This window comes from Zalophus californianus, chromosome 9 (assembly GCF_009762305.2).
Source record: "Zalophus californianus isolate mZalCal1 chromosome 9, mZalCal1.pri.v2, whole genome shotgun sequence".
NCBI lineage: Eukaryota > Metazoa > Chordata > Mammalia > Carnivora > Otariidae > Zalophus > Zalophus californianus.
The window spans coordinates 20,364,191-20,382,716 of NC_045603.1; the positions used below are offsets into that span (position 1 = coordinate 20,364,191).

The 18,526-nt window shown below is 37.6% G+C and overlaps 1 protein-coding gene across 5 annotated transcripts in view; it reads right to left on the minus strand.

Annotated features, from left to right (window-relative positions):
• Positions 1-18,526, minus strand: part of UTP20 (UTP20 small subunit processome component) — a 101,143-nt gene that overhangs the window by 55,808 nt on the left and 26,809 nt on the right. For all 5 annotated transcript variants that reach the window (XM_027594716.2, XM_027594717.2, XM_027594718.2 and 2 more), the window contains 8 exons: positions 16,707-16,786; positions 16,012-16,252; positions 11,930-12,115; positions 7,929-8,019; positions 6,827-6,912; positions 6,130-6,255; positions 2,834-3,000; positions 907-1,115 (listed from right to left, as the gene is read on the minus strand). In XM_027594716.2, the coding sequence (XP_027450517.2) occupies positions 907-1,115; positions 2,834-3,000; positions 6,130-6,255; positions 6,827-6,912; positions 7,929-8,019; positions 11,930-12,115; positions 16,012-16,252; positions 16,707-16,786 (1,186 nt within the window). The remainder of the gene's footprint in view (positions 1-906; positions 1,116-2,833; positions 3,001-6,129; positions 6,256-6,826; positions 6,913-7,928; positions 8,020-11,929; positions 12,116-16,011; positions 16,253-16,706; positions 16,787-18,526) is intronic.

Here is an 18,526-nt window from a genome sequence, read left to right on the forward strand (position 1 = left end):
TAGTCCATAAAGACATTAAGTTTCCCTAAGCTTTCCAAAGAGCATACTTACGCCCACACACTTGTTTCAAGAGAACATAAATATATAGTCTTTAATACAATTCAGAAAATATTTACTGAGCACCATCTTGTTAAGCCTCTGGCAGTTAGCTCAATGCTGGGTCTTGCTACTTATCCTTATTCAAAACATTGCACTTACAGTAGGCAAGAATTTACTTGTAAAAGACCTCTGGGCAACTCTTATCTCAAAATAACAAGGATGATGCTAACCGTATTCTGTTCATTCTCCAGCCATTCTTGATAGAGTTGGAAGATGTCCTATACCTCGAGGCTCTTGAAATCAGCTCAACTATCCCTGATTTTAGTTTGAGATGTATATAGAACTAACTCACACCCTATTATTTAAAAACTCTTTAAAATACACAAGTGACATACAGCTGACCCTTGAACAACACAGGGGTCAGGGGCATTGATCCCCTGCACAGTCAAAAATCCCTGTATAACTTCTGACTCCCCAAAATCTTAACTACTAACAGCTTATTGTTGACTGGAAGCCTTACCGATACCATAAACAGTCAAATAACACATACTTTTTATGTTTTACGTATTATATACTGTACTCTTACTTTATAATAAGGTCAGCTAAAGAAAAGGTTATTAAGAAAATCATTAGGAAGAGAAAGTACTTTATGGTGCTGCACTATATTTATCGGAAAAAAAATCCCATTTGTAAGTGGACCCACACAGTTTAAACCCATGTTATTCAAGGGTCACCTGTAATTTGCATCCTCCAACTACACATAAATATTTAAAACAGTGAAGACTGTTAGATATTCAGGTCCCAACCAATTTCCCAAGTAAAATGCTTTAGTGCAAGAAGAAAGCAACCTCAGTGAATGTCTCTCACCTTTTCTCGCTGGTCAAGGATGTGCGATGCAGTCGCTGTCATGCACAGCAATATCTGCAAAATCTTTGGTAAGTATGCACTGATCAGATGACTGATGTTCTTCAATACTATTTCAAGGCTATTTAAGATACCATGCTGACGACCTAAAGGAAGAACTTTAGACAAATCCAAATCTTCTACTGCTTGAATGACTGCAGAATGACATTCTCCTAGTGAAAGAGAGATATCATATAAAAGGAAATATTACTCTCTAATTACAGATTCCTTTGGTCAATTCCCTCAATTATAGAGTATTTTCTATTGTTCCAATGATTTACAGATAATGTACTTTCCTAATGTATTTTCTCCTGATTCTCTTACCAAATATTCAATGAACTAGGCATGATAGGTTTTAGTATTATCACACTATAGATGAGGAAACTGAGAATAAAGGAGAAACTTGTGCCAGAATTAAGTCTCTAAGCCCCATTCTCAACCTACTTAGACTACTCCCCAAAACCTGAAATAGCAATAGTCTTCTGTTCCACCTAACAACTTCCCATACATTTTTCTCACTCTCAGCTTTCACTGTCTATGACTTGAGCAGTTCCACAGAAAGTGTCCTGCCTGCTACATTAGAAGCTTCTTGAATGCTGAGGATCAAATGTTTTCTCTTGCCACCCCTGAATAAAAATAAAAGAATAGTCTTTTATAAATAGGCACCATATTGATTTTGTAATTTACTTAAAAGACTTGAATTGTTATGGCATGAGCTTTACTTCAAACCAACTGGCATGAAATCATGAGCTTGCTAGTTCACACACCTAAATGGTCTGTCCAAAAAGAGTACCATTTATAGCTATCCTCTTACAATGGGAGCTGTTTCACTGAACAAAAGCCTTTGTCTTCCTTCATCAGAGCCAACTTCCTTCGCAGGGCAATATTACACTGAACGAAAACATTTTAACAGGTGAATCCATTATCATAGAAACAATACAAAATTTCATACAACACATTACCATGCAAATAAATACCTGTGTTTGCCTAAAGCAAAGTGATTATGGGGTGAGAGCAGAGATTCTACAGTCAGAAATATCTACTATTTTCTAGCTGAGTGGTCATAAGCAAAATAGTAAACTCTCTAAGCCTCAGTTTCCTCATTGGTAAAATGGGAATAGCCGAGTAATGATACCTCAGGTGGTTGTTTTAAGGATCAACTGAGCTGTATGTAAAAGGGCCCATCATAACGTCTGGCATGGAGTAAATGTTAGCTATTATTATTATTATTAATTACTAACATTGCATACCAGAGAAAAAACCATAGAGCATTTCAGCTCACTGGATATACCTATTATATACACTTAGTTTAGATGGTGACGTTGAGAGCATAAATATTTACTTTTCTATTTTCAAAAGTATCCAGGGCACAGGAGGTATTCAACAAGTCTTTACTCAATAGATGAATGACTCAGTGAATGAATAAATACTGAGACAATTAAAATTAATTTCTCAGCATGCCCTAAGTTTCTAAGGAGAAACCTATACATTGTACCTGGGTAAGTACCATTTTTCAAATGGCCTAAATGCACAACAGCAAAAATACACATTTCTTTTCTTTCTTATTTTATTTTTTTTAAGTAATCTCTACACTTAATGTGGGCCTCAAACTTACAACCTTAACTCAAGAGTCATATGCTCCACCAACTGAGCCACCCAGGCGCTCCCAAAAATACACATTTTCTAATCAGGGGCTTACTGACCCGTGGATGATGATAATCGCCAGGATCAACTGTGAGCTCCACCTAATCCAAACTTTAAAGGTCACCAATGAGATTGGAAGGAACAATCCCATTAGAAAGATGTCCAAGAGCATGGGAAACCTAGCCTGAGACATCTGAAGTCTACAGCAGACAATACACATTCAGAGTAGCAGGAAGTTGAGAGCTACCGTTCTTGAAGTGCTTCACAGGTTCAAATAGCAGGTCTAAGAATATCTGGATCTCCTCCGGTTGGGTCCCAGCGAGGAACCTCAGGACAATGGACATGCGGGTGCCTGAAGCGGCTTTCCCCTGAGTTTTACTGCCAGTCTTATTCTTCATTCGGCCATACAAAATTCTAATAAGTCAAAAGAATATTATTTTGTTTGCACATTAATCCTAAAACATAATACTAGTCATTTTGTTTTCCTAAGAGGCTAGAATAGCAATTCAACAGACTTAAAAGGTTATATTATAAAACAAGGAAGGATGAAAATAGAAATTAGATACTTAACAGAGAAAATTTAGAACAACAAAAACAACCACAAAACAAAAAACAACAAGGCTGAGGGAAGTAGGAACAAGGAAATAATAAAGATAAAAGCTGAAAGGGGGCTCTTTGTAGGAGGAAAAAAACAGTAAAATAGGCAAGCCAAATGAAAATGAGAATACACAGATTAACAGGAAGTAAGTGAATACAACTCTAATAAACAAGGAAACTGGAAAGACTTCAATTAAATGGGTAATTTTCTGGAAAAGAAAACAGAACAAATAAGCAAAAGGAACTTAAGAAGAAAACCTGAATAGAACAGTAATCATGAGTAAACATGGAACCCATACAGTTCTTCAGATGAATTTTCTAAATTTCAAGGAAAACTAATCCCCATGCTATAAAGTTTCATAGTTAAGAGAAAGAAGGAACAGTCCTTTCTCATTTATGAAGGTTGAGATGGGTTGAGGAACAAAAATAAAATTATAAAATTATATACCAATCTTGCTTATAAACATAAAACCCTATATTTCTAAATACAGTATCCAGTGCTGCATTAAAACAATATTAAAGCCAAATAAGGATTTATCCCAGGAATGCAAGAAAGAATCACTAATAAAGCCTATTGGATTGATATAGATCAATGGCTCATAGGAAAAGTTAATATAATCATTTTAATACATGCTTAACAGGCATTCTAATAAAATTCAATATCCATTGCTGATAAAATACTAAACAATCTAGTGATAGGACTTACTTTCTTAGTATGGCAAATGTTAATTTATAATAAATGTTAGTGCTTTAACATTTGAAATTGAAACACAGTGGTTTTTAAACTTTTCGATATTAGGACCCCTTTATATTCTTAAACATTTTTGAGGTCCCCAAAGAGCTTTTGTGCATGTGAGTTTTATCTATTGATATTTATCTTGGTAGAAATTAAAATGAGTTAATGTAAATAACAATTTTAATGAAAAATTTTATTTTCCAAATCTCTCCCCCACCAAAACTTAGTGAGTCTAGAAGCATGTTTTACTTTCCTTTTTTCACATTTCTTTATTGTCTTGCTTATTAGAAGATAACTGGATTTTCCTATCTGCTTCTGCATTCAATCATTTACAGTATATTATAGTTGAAGAAAATCCAGCCTTAAACAGATATGCAGCTGGAGAAAGGAAAAAGTATTTTGTAAGCCTTCAAGTAATTCTTTTGAGATCCTTGTGGATATCCCACTTTGATACTACAGCAAACCTCAACAAGTTAAAGGCTAGTTGCAATGCAGAATCTTAAGCCTTATTAATAAGCTTTGTGATCTGTTACATTAAAGTCCATCTGTCTATCTTGCACTCTGAATGGATCTTTAGCCATGAATGATTCTGTAACTTGCATCCATTATTTGGAAAACACGCCACTCCATGAGGATTCAGCAGAAGTGCTTTACGCACACTTCCCACTTCATCATATAAAACGATAAAAAGACAAGTACTTGAGGCTTAAGACTTACCAAGAACATTAAACGAAACTAGCTTTTTTTCTTTTTTTAAACTCCGGGTGTGTGGCAATGAAGAATGCCTTGTACAGTTCGGAGCCACTGTCCTGATTAGTGCTAAGGCACCCACAGTTTTACCCACTGTTGTTTTTTGTGTTGTCAACACAAATCTGGGCACGGTGGTAAAAGGTAATGTCTTAGTAGTATTATTAAAAAAGTTCTAACCTCAGGGACCCCCCAAAAGCATCTCAGTGACAGCCCCTGCCAAGAAGGAGCAGACCAAATTTTAAAAAGGGCTGCTCTACAAGCATTACTGTTAAGTGCACTAGCGACACAGGGATAACCACAAACACTACCACCACAGTTAATTCTTCTATGATGTGTAGGTAATACGTAAATTAAAAAACAGAAAAAAAGAGGGTTTTTTTAATCATAAAAGAATGCAAAATTAATTTGACTAACATTTTCTACAGGCCATGGAGTTTACCTTCTGGCAGGGGAGAAGAGTGATAAGTAGGAGGCTATGTCGGACGATTGTGAGGAAAAATAAAGCAAGGTAGGAGACTACCGGGTGATGACAGGAAGGTGTGATTTTACATAAGGTGATCAAGGAAGGCATCCTGACAATATAACATTTGAGAGGAGACTGAGTGAAAAAGAAGAGCTAGTGGTCATGTGTTCAAAGTACAGGGAAGAGCAGGTCCACTGACATGGAAGTGGGCTCTGAGGGGGGCGGTGAATGGGTGGTGGGTTGGACATACCAGGCCCTTGAAGGAGGAATAAGGACTTTCTACTTTATTCCCAGTAAAATGGAACCTCAAAGCGTTTTTTCCTTTTTTTTTTTTTTTAAAGATTTTATTTACTTGAGGGAGAGAAAGAGAGAGGGAGAGAGAGCATGGGGGAGGGGCAGAGGGAGAGGGAGAAGCAGCCTCCCCACTGAGCAGGGAGTCCAACTTGGGACTCGATCCCAGGATCCTGGGATCATGACCCGAGCCGAAGGCAGAAGCTTAACCGACTGAGCCACTCAGGCGCTCCCTCAAAGGGTTTTTTTAAATAGAAGTCTAACACTTTGATGACTGTTATTGACTATTACTTTTTCATCCAAGAAAATCCAATAAAAACAATTAAAACTAATAAGAAAGGTTTGTAATGTGGATGGTTAAATAATCAACACCAAAAATCAATAGCCTTTATATCTCATAGTTATATACCCAACGAATTATCTTTACTCTTTTTCAATAATAAAACTTAGAGGAATAGAGGATTCAATTTTAACATTATTATTAAAATAACTCCATGGCAAGATCTTTCCTTATGTTAGGGACAAAATATTTTAAAATAAGTCTCTATAACAATTTGATTTCCCTAAAAGGTTCAATTAAAAAAAAATCAAAATCAAATAAAAAATGAAATACTCCATTATAATCACTGAAAGAATCGTAATAGTATATTCATAATTGTTTTTGTGATCAACTTTTAAAAAAATCAGTTTTAAACAGTGTAAATACCTCATCAGAATAGGAAACAGATCTGCTCGGTGGGCTGTTTTCACTACTGAATTATCTTCAGAAATGCTAAAATGCACTATCTCTTCCTTAAAGCTTCTGTCTTCAAGCAATCTTTGTAAGTTTTCCCTTTAAAAATGGAATATAGCACAAATCATCACTTAAAAATCAATGGTACTTTAAAAAAATGCAATATAGTACAGTAATTTGTAAACTGAACTAGGAACTAAGAATATCTACGTTGTGGTTGACATCCATAAAGGAAAATTTTCACAAAATAACAGGTTTTCAAATTTTAAAAGGTAAAAGTGATTGTGAGGAATTAAGACTTAGTCAATAATTCAGCTGTTTAAAAGAGATTAATATAAAAGCTTTCTTCAGTTCTTACAGAGAGTGATCAGTATGATTCCCTAAGTAATCACCAAGATTTTGACATTACTGAAGCAACAAGAAATGATATAACCTTCTCAACATATACTTATCAATTAGTTGTCTCTTTCCTACCTTATTATCTATGGAGAAACATTCTTAATACACAAATATACTTTCAATTTTCATTTCTTACCTGAAAATAGCATTATGATTATAGTAGAAAAGGGAAATTTCCAGGCCTTCATAAATTTATTTTAGAAGAGGCTCTAATGTAGAAAGTTAAAAACCAGCCAAAGAAAGCGCATTTCTTTAGCTTCAAATAACTTACCTGTAAGGGAGGATATGTGGATGTCTGTATGTCATTATACAATCCAGGGTTATTTTTTGCACCATTTGATCTTGATGTAGCAACAACTAAGAATAATATTTTATAAAATAAGTTAATGAAGTTACATATACACACACCATGGGATAGTAATTTACTTGTGTCAATTTGCTACATTAGATTTTTACAATCTAAATTTTTAGGTGTGGGTTAAAGCTGTTTGCTGACAACAGCTTTACATCTTCCTGGAGGTACAGCACCAATAGAATACATGCAATGAACAAAGTGGAAACAAAACTCTGACCCCTGAATCCCACATGCCAGACCCTCGGTTCTGTCAGTCTTTTGGTCAAGGCCAAATCCCTTCATAAATTTGGGTTTATACCAGCGGGGCTGGTCCCATGATGAGGGAAAGCTCCCACAACACTGTGAAAGTAATGGCAATCGTTAAGATTCCAGGAAAGAAGACCTGGCACAGAGCCTCTCAGATCAGTTAGTTAAGAATTTTGCTTCCTGCAGTTTTGAGCTCTTGCTTTATAAACAAACTGTATCTGAATTACGGGGCAGAATGAAGATAAATTCTGCTGAAATCATAGAAGTTCCACCTAAAAAACATCCAAATGAAAAAAGGAAATTTTGTTTTCCCAGATGGCTTAGAATGACATCCAGTGCTTACTCTGCTTCTGACATCAAATTTTTTCTGCAATCTTTTCTGTAACTGAAGATCATATATTGTGACTGAGATAGATTCTTATTCCAACTATCCAGCTTTCACTCAGTGTAATAGATCCTGAAATCCCAGCACGCTGTAAGGCTAACTTACCTAAAAGTAAAAAGTAGTTACCTTTTTTTGGCACAATCTCCACTGTTAATACAGCTCACCAATGTTTAGTCACTCAAAATGTCTTTAAAATTAACAATATTAGTACAGTCTAAATCTGTTTCTCAGGACACAGAAAATAATTATTAAATTTTTAAAACACTGTACTTAAAATGTAGACATGGGCCCTATTCATCAACAATTATTAAGAACCTAAAAGTTATTTTGGTGAGCAACAGAGAAAACTCACAAAGAACTGCAGTGGCAAGAATTTATTTTACTTACCTGAAGATACAGCTCATATAATTTAGACTCCAGATATAAGGCTCGTGGATTTGAAAACTTAGAGAAAACTTGCAAATGAGCAATTAACTGCCTAAAAAAGCCAAAAAACAAAAACCATAGGGTATTACAGAATTAAAGAACAGAGATTTTCTTTTTTTCTTTTTAGAGAGAGCGAGCACATGCATGTGGGTGGGTGGGGGGCACAGGGAGAGGGAGAGAGAGAGTCCCAAGCAGGTACAACGCCCAGTGTGGAGCCCAATGCAGGGCTCGATCTCACAAGCCTGAGATCATGACCTGAGCTGAAATGAAGAGTTGGACGCTCAAGCACCTGAGCCACCCAGGCACCCCCAGAGGTCTTCTTTTCTTTTTTTTGAAGATTTTATTTATTTATTTGAGAGAGAGAGCATGAGTGGGGGAGGAGGGGCAGAGGGGGAGGGAGAAACAGACTCTACTGAGCAGGGAACCCAATGCAGGGTTCGATCCCAGGACCCCGAGATCATGAGCTGAACTGAAGGCAGACACTTAACCGACTGAGCCACCCAGGCATTCCATCCCCAAAGACTCTCTTAGGATCATAATACCCACCAACTTTAGTCTTTCTGACAAGTATGCCAAACACCTTGACTATAGTTTCACTGTTAATTACACAAACAAGTTTTAGTTATTTGGATTTCAGAAATTATTCTCCAGAAATTCTGTATCTCAGGCAGGCCTTCCCCTAAAGTCCAGGCTTCCCCACCCCAGAAAATCATTCAGGATGTGCACAGAATGGTTTAAATTAAACCAGACACAGAAAGAAAGTAATCAGAACAGCGATGTATTTGCAAAGCTGAACACAGATAATTTTTGGAATGACTCCTTGTCTGGTTTCTATGCAGTAGACAGGTGGTAAAATACATTCTTCCTCATTTTCATACAACATAAACACTGATGTCGGGAAAGAGAGGTCCATATTTGGACAACCATAGCTCTTGCTTACCAAGAAGGAAGAAGAAAGAACAACACCCTGTGGTCAGAAGTTAAATATGGAGATGTGACTCCAAGCCAATGACATCCACTGCAAGAGGTCAAGAAGAGAGCTTCCACTACAATTACTAGCTTGACTTCTTAACTCATAGGCTCCAGAAAGCTTTAAAAATACTTGGCAAACAGTTTTCTCTCTGTGTATAACTGATAAGATGTATTAGGGCTTTAAAAAAAAAACCCTGAATGAATAAGTGGTTACAATTTGGAGATTTTATTTGCCTATTTCAAGAACAAGAGCAGGGAGAAGTGAAGAGAGACAGAAACCAAGCAGCGTGTGTGGTACTGACTTTGGGGAAAGTGACTGAACACTTCAGAGTCTCCTTTTCCTCATCTTGACAAAGACAAGATCTGGACTTTGTGCAAAGACTGAACGAAAAAACAAGAGTTATGGGGCTTCTGTTCCTAAGAGTTTAGTAAAAAATGTGCCTCTCTGCTCCTGGGCAAAAAAATGGAAAACTGTAGAAGTCCTACTGGTTAATAGAGAGAAAATAATCTGGAAGTTATGACCTTCTTACATATGATAGAGAAATAAGTAAGGTAGCACTTCTGCTTATATTTAGCTTAAACGCCTGTGATGGTTAGTCTTATGTGTCAACCTGTCTAAATTACAGTATTTAATTATAACATTAAATTACATGTAATGAAATACTAATCTATGTGTTGCAATTAAAGTATTTTGTAGATATTCACATTTATAATCAGTTGACTTTAAATTAAGGGGATTACCCTCAATAATGTGGATCGGCCTCATCCATGAGGTCTGAAGAGAGAAAACTGATGTTTCCCAGAGAATAAAGAATTCTGCCACAGGACCATGACATAGAAATCCTAGTCTGTGAGTTCTGGACTCAAGACTGCAGCATCAAATCCTGCCTAACTTTCTGGCCTGCTGTCTTGCCCTACAAATTCTGGACCTGCTGGCTCCCATAATCACGTGAGCCAGTTCCTCAAAATAAATTTGTTTATGCACACACACACACACACACACACACACACACACACACACTCCTTCACCCTCTTCGTCTGCTTCTCTGGAGAGCTCTGACTGATACGATGTCCCTACATACTTATCACTGAGTCCTTGCAGTTTGACAAATAAACTTTTAAGACTTTCTTTTGAAACATCCATTCCTTCCCCCCAATATTTATTATATTTTTATGAGCCAGGTAGCCTTAAAGAGCCAGAGAGGGGGCACCTGGGTGGCTCAGTCAGTTAAGCATCTGACCCGTGATCTCAGCTTAGATCTTGATCTCAGGGTTGTGAGTTCAAGCCCCAAGCTGGGCTCCATGCCCAGCGTAGAGCCCATTAAAAAAAAAAAAAAAAAAAAAAAAGAGCCAAAGAGAACAGGAGCCAATTTACATGTTTTCAATAAATACTTGCCAGCAAGAAACATGTTCCATAACGGATTATAAATCTGGGATTAGGAATGTATTGAAGTGGCACTAGGAATGTGATTACCAATTTACTTACATTTTCAATGGTGTATGTTAGCAATATTCTAAGTTTGGCTAAAGATGTGGACCTTATCCCTAAAGACTGATTAACATGGCAGATCTATAAAAAATTAATATCCAAGGCAAGGAGAGGCACCATGATAGAGGCATGGATGGCTCTTCTGAAAGTCTGAAGCCGAGTTAAGAGAACTTTCAGTTTAGAAGACAGGAAAAGCTTCAGTGACGAAGTAGTACAGGAACTGTTTCTGGAAGTATGAGTAGAATTTCAGTTGGCGGAAATGGGGCAAGGGCACATTATGGATGTGGGGAAGGACACAGAAAAGGTCCAGGGGTGAGAAAGATGAGGCATGACTGAATAAATAGCTTATTCATTTATTCACCAAAGACAAGGACTAATCTTTTGCTATTTGCTGAGGACATGAAGAAGAAAACCACGATTTTTGTCTGAGAGGGAGTAGCAGGGGACAGAACGCTCAGGGATCTGTCAGGTAGAAACAGAGAAGGAACTACAGCTTCAGGATGCGCAGCCATGCTCTTTCTTGCCCCTCTGCCTTACACACTATCTCCATCAGCTGCAGAGTCCTTCCCTGCCCCAGCTGCCTGGCCGACTTTCATCTTTCAGCTTCAGTGGGGCCCTCTGTAACAGTCTTCTCTTTGTGGTAGAATTAAGTCATTTTTTAGTATGTTCCTGTAATACCTTGTTTTTTTTGTTGTTGTTTTTTTATTCGTCTTATCCTTGAACTCCTTTAAAAATACTTCTATAAAAAAAATTCGACCAGGCATCAGACTGTGCTTTCTGCGTAGTGGAGGCTAAGTACCCTTCATCTTTGCAGCCCAACACTTAGAAGGCACTCAATACAGTTGCTGAATGAACCAATGAAGATCTAAAGTTTTAAAATAACATGGAAGCACCAATACACTGGATCCTTGCTGCCCCAATTCAGACAGTCTTCAAGCAAGCTGCAGGAACTTCTGAAAGCCTGATCACTTCTACTTTTTCTAAGATTTCTTAACAAGTTAGGTAAATGAACAACCCACAGGACAGGAAAGAGAATGTAAAAGCATGGGGAAAAAAGGCAACCAGGCAAGAAGTCAAAAGGCAAAGTAAAAGTGCTGACGCAGTTTATTTATAAGAGAAGAGATGTTCCATTACGTGGTCCCCTAGCAAAGAAACATAACACCGGTGCCATCAAAGTGAAGGGCAAAGGTCAAAGAGTATTCAACCACTCCAGGCCCAATGCTCTATCTGTAAAAGACTTATGATTAGATGACCCCCAAAGTCCCTCCAACTCTAACAGTCTGAGGCTAACTAAGAAAAAATTAGTAATAACAAGCAAGCAACCAAAAAACTCTGAAGACAGGAAGTTAAGAAAATCCCCGGGGGATATACAGCACTTATGTAAGTAATCATCTGGGTGGTTCATCTTGTCCAAGGCTCTGTCACACTCAGGCCATCAGAGGTCTCATCCCATTTCTCCTAGAACCCTGGATCTGTGATCTTTCAGCAATGCTGAACTTACTTTGCTGCAGCTCTTCTTGTCTTTTTCTTCTGTGAGGGTTCATCCATGGGCACCACTTCTTCCTCCAGCTCTTCAGCATCTCCTGCAGCAGGTTCCTCTTCTACTTCCTCTGCTGCCTCCCCTTTGGCTTTCCTTCGCAGATCCTGGGTTGGAGCGACTTGCAGGTCTGCCGGGTAATACTCATTGCTATAGTGGAAAGAGACGAAGCCGAAATGTCCTCATTCTGTTTATGACAGATGGATGCACGGCCATGGTTCAGAGTCACGCACTGAGCAGTCTTCAGCAGCACCTCAGCCAAGCCTCCTCACATTATTTTTTTTTATTCAGCCCCGTTTAAGTACCCTATTTGACAAACTACCACTAACTGCAGTTACACTTTTAAAATCGCACTGTTGAAAATATTTGAAAAGTCCCTTTTGGACAGAGTTGGAATCAGTCTCCCTGTTTCTGGAACCATAACTGGGGGAGGTAGTGTAGGGGTGGATTATATTAAATAATTAATTAAAGCATAGCATTAAGAGCATGCTGGTCACTTTCCACCAGACACATTCTACTCTGCCAATGTCCTTTTGCAAATACAGTGCCTCAGTGAAATTCAGTCCTCTGGACGTGGTCTGGTAAGACAGATGGAACGGTCAACTCTGTTGCATTAGGGGGCAGTCACAACATGACACTGACTCAAACTGAATGTCCAGGCAATGAAAATCAGTAAGTCTTTCCCTTTTGTCTCTTTAAACTAAGCTTGTGCAATTGGTATTCACAATTATTTTTATTAAATTCCATCCCTTTAATTGTGGCCCATTGTTTTAAGTAACTAATATCTTGAAGGCTGTCATATAGCGCACTGGTTATGTGTCACTTTAATTTACTCATGCAACAGTTATTCATTTGTTGTCTGTTTTGTGCATGGCACTGGGCTATGGATGTAAGGAAATTGATCAGACTTTAAAGTCTGCAATTAAAAATATACTTATAAAATAACGTGTGAGGAGAGCACCCTATCAACACACAGAAGAAACTCCAGGTTAATACATGTTAAACTCCAGGTTAATACACATTAGACACCTGGAGAGCTGAGATGCTACACCATATTCAACTTTGTATTCTCACCCAGCAGGATCTAGCACTAAACACATTAAAAATGGATGAGTGAATTAAAATGAGCCAAGCTGCTGTGTCAGTTACACACCATACCGTCATCTACTTAATAACATCCTAGTATATTCTCAACATTCAATTAACCATATAGGACATATTTGTTTAAACCTTTTCTCCATATGCACAGCATGTTCACCCATGTTAAGTGAGCTAACTCAGAGCGCTTATAAGAGTGCTCCTAGTACGTGGCAAGTACTCATTAGATGTCACCTATTATCAGGATACTGTGTCATCATTAGTGATTACTGCTTCTGGTTTGGTTCTCTCAAAGAATGGTTATAAGGGATTCACAAATTAATTCTAATACTGAATGGTTTGAAACATATTTTGAAATACAAATTTCTAGTCAAAAACTAAAAAATAAAATAAGATAAAATAAAAAGCCCATAATATATTTCAAAGTTGGAATTAAAGGTGACATTTGAGTTTTCCATTAGTTTGGATCACCTATATAAAAATACTTGCTACAGGTAATCATTGCCAACTAATTTTAAATATTTAAAAAAATTGTGTGTCTTTAGTCTCTAAGTCTTTTTAAATTCAGAAACCACTTCTTTTTACCAGCTCCTCTCTCCATCTTTAGTAATCCATTTGTAATCTACTTCTTTCTTTAGGGAAAAATTTGGAAACTTAACATGGTAAGAAATTTATTTCCTATTAACACCATTAGTCCTAGCTTGCATACGTATAGCTTTTTGCACTCCACAAAACAAGTGATAAACATTATATGATATTCAAGACAAGGCAAGGAAGCTAAATATCACTGTTTTCATTCTATAAGTAAATTAAAGCCTGAAGAATCAGGCGAAAAAATCATTACTCTTCCACCATGGTATCTAGTGATCTGCCTGAATTTTCGCTTATAACCTTTGCCAGAATGAATTATTCACGTAAACTTTTCTACTTATGCATTGGATCCTATCTTCTCTTAACTGTTCAAAATGACTCCAGCAATTTTATTCCCACTCTTGCATTACAAATTTTCCCTCCCTTCATTCATACCAGCGTTATACAAATATATGCTGTTTAAATCTTTCATAGCTATCTAGCAACAGCAGCTCTCTCTGCTCCCACATCTCCCTCTACCTGTCTGCTTCTTTTTTACAAGAACTGCCCATACTCGTTTTCATTTTTCTTCTCCATTTCCTTTTAAGCTCATTTTAATCAGGCTTTCATCCCTATTAGGTTAACCAAAACAACTCTTGTTAAGGTCACTTCTAAAGCCAATGGTCAAGCCTTATGCTTCATCTGACTGATGCCTCAGGTATGTTTGATCCAACTGATTACTTCCTCTTTGAAATACTTTCTTCACTTGGGTCCTGGGATACTACAAGGTCTTGGTTCTTCCTCTGTCACTCTTTCCTGGTTCCTTATCTCCAACCTCTAAATAGCAGTATCAGTCCTTGGAAGTCTTCTCTCTCTACATTTGCACTTTAGGTGTGGCCTCGTTCCTGGTCGCTTAATTTAAAAAATCATCTGTATATCTGTATACTGATGATCCTCAAATTTATAACCTCTAGGCCAAACCTTTCCCTTGAACTTTAAACTCCAAATTTAACTGCCTACTTAACACTCCTACTTAGATGTCTATTCAGTATCCCAAACTGAACACGTCTAAAAATGAACTCCGGATCTTCCCCACAAATCTGCAAACCTCTTCAATCCTTCCAATCTCAGTAAATGGTGACTCTCTTCTTCCAGTCACTCAGATCAAAACTTTAGAGACATCCCCAATTCCCCCCTTTCACCCTCCTGGATGGCCCCTCTGCCCCCCAAACACCCATACATCTGGTCTGTTGGCTGACCAAACCCCACAGGCTGATCTGGTTGCAATCCTTCAAAAATATTTTTTACTGAATTGAAATCCAAGAATATCCAGAATCCAAACACCTTTCCTCAGTTGTACTCTGTACAACTAGTTGTACTCTGTACAATAGTACAAGATAATACTAGTACCTTGGTCAAGTCACCATCATTTCTTCCATGGACTCTCATAATCTCTGAAACTGGTCTCTCTGTTCTGGCCAACCTACAGTCTATTCTCAACATGACAGTTAGAAAAATCCTCAAGAAATTTAAGTCATGCCATCCCTCTGTTTAAACCTTCTAATGGCTTTCTATTTCACTAAGAGAAAAAAAATCAAAGTCCTTTACTATCACTTAAAGGCCCTATACAATTTGGTCCCCTGTTAAGGTTTTGCCCTCATTTCCAACTACTTTCTCCTAGGGTCACTGCTCTGGCCACTGAAACTTCCTGACTGTTCCTTGAACAAACCAAGCATGTTGTGGTTTGTAGCCTGCTTCACCTGTACCTATGGCATTTTCCCATATAATGAAGTATTACTGGAAAACATACTTTTTATTGAACGATTAGTACTGTTCTGTACATCATATCCCTTATCTTTAGAGTTTTAAAGTAATCCAACTCTCACACAGCCTACTTAGTCACAACAAAACGACGCTTCAGAAAGTTCTTGTTATTCTTTGAGAGTATATTCCCTCAGCATCCTGGGAAACATCAGGAGGCTCACAACAGAGTGGCTGGGCTTGGGTTACTGGAAAATAATGCCCTAGGCAGGAAATAAAACAATAAACAACAGGGCAAGAAACAAGGGCTTTGTACATTGATTGAATTCAATATGGCCCTTCTTATTTTGTAACCTGGAATTTTTATTTTTAGATTTTTTTTAATTTAACCTGGAATTTTTATTAACATCATTTATAGGCTGGTGAGATTTTCACTTGTGTAAAATTAAGTGGTGACAAAAACTAGTTGTTCTCTGAGAGAGCCAGTGCTATACAGACATGCCCATTATTTAAAAATGTGACACATATAAAAACACTCAGGCTACTTGGGAGCTTAAGACTTTGCATCTTCTCTTCTTCACACCCCACCAGGGATGTTCCTAGAAAAGAATACTTACTTGATAAATCTCAGGAAAAGTGGGGAGAGCTCCCTGGACCGTGGTTCTACCCTCTCTGGGAATTTTGCCAGAGCTCGCCAGAGCAAAAAACGAAAGTTGGTGTGGTCCAGTCTTTCCTGACAGTCAGTTTTCAATGTTAACTGCTCATGATAAAGAGCTCCAACATCTCCTTCCTGAGTCTGCTCCCAATTTTCATCTCCAATGGACTCCTCGTCTCTGACATCATTTTGCAGCTCTTTCTCTGCAACGTGAAAAGTCGTCAGAACCACTCGAGAAATGTTGGCATTTGTCCTATGTGTTTCCTCAAGTGAGAGCGTTTCTTTCTCAATGTATGAGGAAACAATGAATTATATCCAAAGGTTATCAAGATAATTCATTTTTCTTTTTTTTTTAAGAGAGTAATTCTTTTTTTTTTTTTAAAGATTTTATCTATCTATTTGAGAGAGAGAGAATGAGAGGCGGGACAGTCAGAAGGAGAAGCAGACTCCCCGCCAAGCAGGGAGCCCAACACAGGACTCGATCGCGGCACTCCAGGATCATGACCTGAGCCAAAAGCAGTCGATCAACCAACTGAGCCACCCAGGCGCCCAAGATAATTCATTTTTCATTTGTTTCCCCATTCATGTGCAATAAAGCAGTAAAAAATTAAATAAACATCTTTTCTTCCCAGTCTCCCCTTCACTTCCCTTACATACCAGCGTGTACAGCTGCTTTTTCTAGATGTTCATAGTAAACTTTCCAAAATTGCTTATTTTCCATTTCGTGTGCATGAGAACTAAGAGAAAAGATCACAAAACAAAATATGTGGTATAATCCTTTTAAAAGATCTCTCATAGGAAAAAATAAGTGAAAGGATATAACTAAAATTTAATTAGGTTATACCTGAATATAGGGCTTAAACAACATTTGTACTTTTTTATATTTTTCAAAATGCCTTCACTGAGCTGGAATTATTACTATTATTAATTAATTTGAGTATAGTTGACACACAATATGAGTTTCAGGTGTACAACTTAGTGATTTGACAAATTTATTATATTATGCTATGTCACCACAAACTGTAGCTACCATCTGCCCTATTATATCGCTTGTACAATATCACTGACTGTATTCCTTATGCTCTGCCTCCATTACTTATTCATTCCATAACTAGAAGACTGTATCTCCCATTCCTGTTCACCTATTTTGCCCAACCCTCCCATCCCCTCCCCTTTGGGAACCATCAGTTTGTTCTTTGTATTTGTAGGTCTGATTCTGCTTTTTGTTTATTTCCTTTTTTTTAAGATTCCATTTACAAGTGGAATAATATGATATTTATCTTTTCAGTCTGACTTATTTCACTTAGCATAACACACTCTATCTCAAATGGCATGATCTCACCTTTTTCTATGGCTGTGTAATAATCCATTGTATACATACACCACATCTTTCTTACCCATTCGTTTACTGATGGACACTTAGGTTGCTTCCATATCTTGGCTATTGTAAATAATGCTGCAGTAAACATATATCTTTTTGAACTAGTGTTTTTGTTTTCTTTGGTAAATTCCCAGCAGTGGAATTACTGAATCATATGGTATTTCTGTTTTTAACTTTTGAAGAGGAATTATTTTTATAATCACAAAATACTAAGGGATATTTTTAAAAACCTAAGCAGATGCCTATAAGAAGACTATTTTTAAAGGCACAATAATGGGAACACGTATCAGGTATGAGGCGATATGGCACAGTAAAGAAAGGAGAGGACTTAAGAGAAAACTGTTGAAAGCTAATAAGTACTGGTTTTTCCTCCACCAAATTAAAATACACTTTTGTTAACAAAAAGGCAAAATAAAAACTACATGAAACATACCTTTCAGAATGTGAAGAGATGAATCATGCGTTTATATAATCTGGTATCTTAGCAACAATAGTCTCAAAATGTTTATATTCTTTCTGTCATTAATTTTCCAAGAGTATGATTTTTTTTTCTGTTCCTAATATTTTATTGATCACCCCTAGGCCTGTGCATGACCACATGGACTCCAATGAGGGGGTCAACATTCACCAGCACCCAGATGGGAGCATGCGAAGGCCTTGGCCTAGCTCTTGGGGGTCACAGACTACGGAGTTTGAAGGAGCAGGTCTGGCCTTTCCCAAGCAGCACAGGGCACCTGGTCAGGGGTGCAGGTGAGGACCAAGAGCCTTTTTTTTTTTTTTTTTACATTTGGAGATTGGATATCATCTATCATCTTTAATTAATAATGCCACAGCCCAACACCCTTTTTATTGCTATAGCTGGTTGTGATTGTGTGTGTGTGTGTGTGTGTGGAATATGTGTTTGTGTTCCTAAACAGATGACGGGCCAGTAGAGACTCTTAAGCAGATCTCAGCCAACAGCTCTACTGAGCAGCAACCTGAAGACAGTCTCCATAGTGACACAGGCTAGACTCCTGCCTCCCTTTTCCTGGCTACTTTTCATGCATTCTGAGGCCCATGTCAGCCCAGATTAAAGGGCTTCTTAGCAAAGATCAGT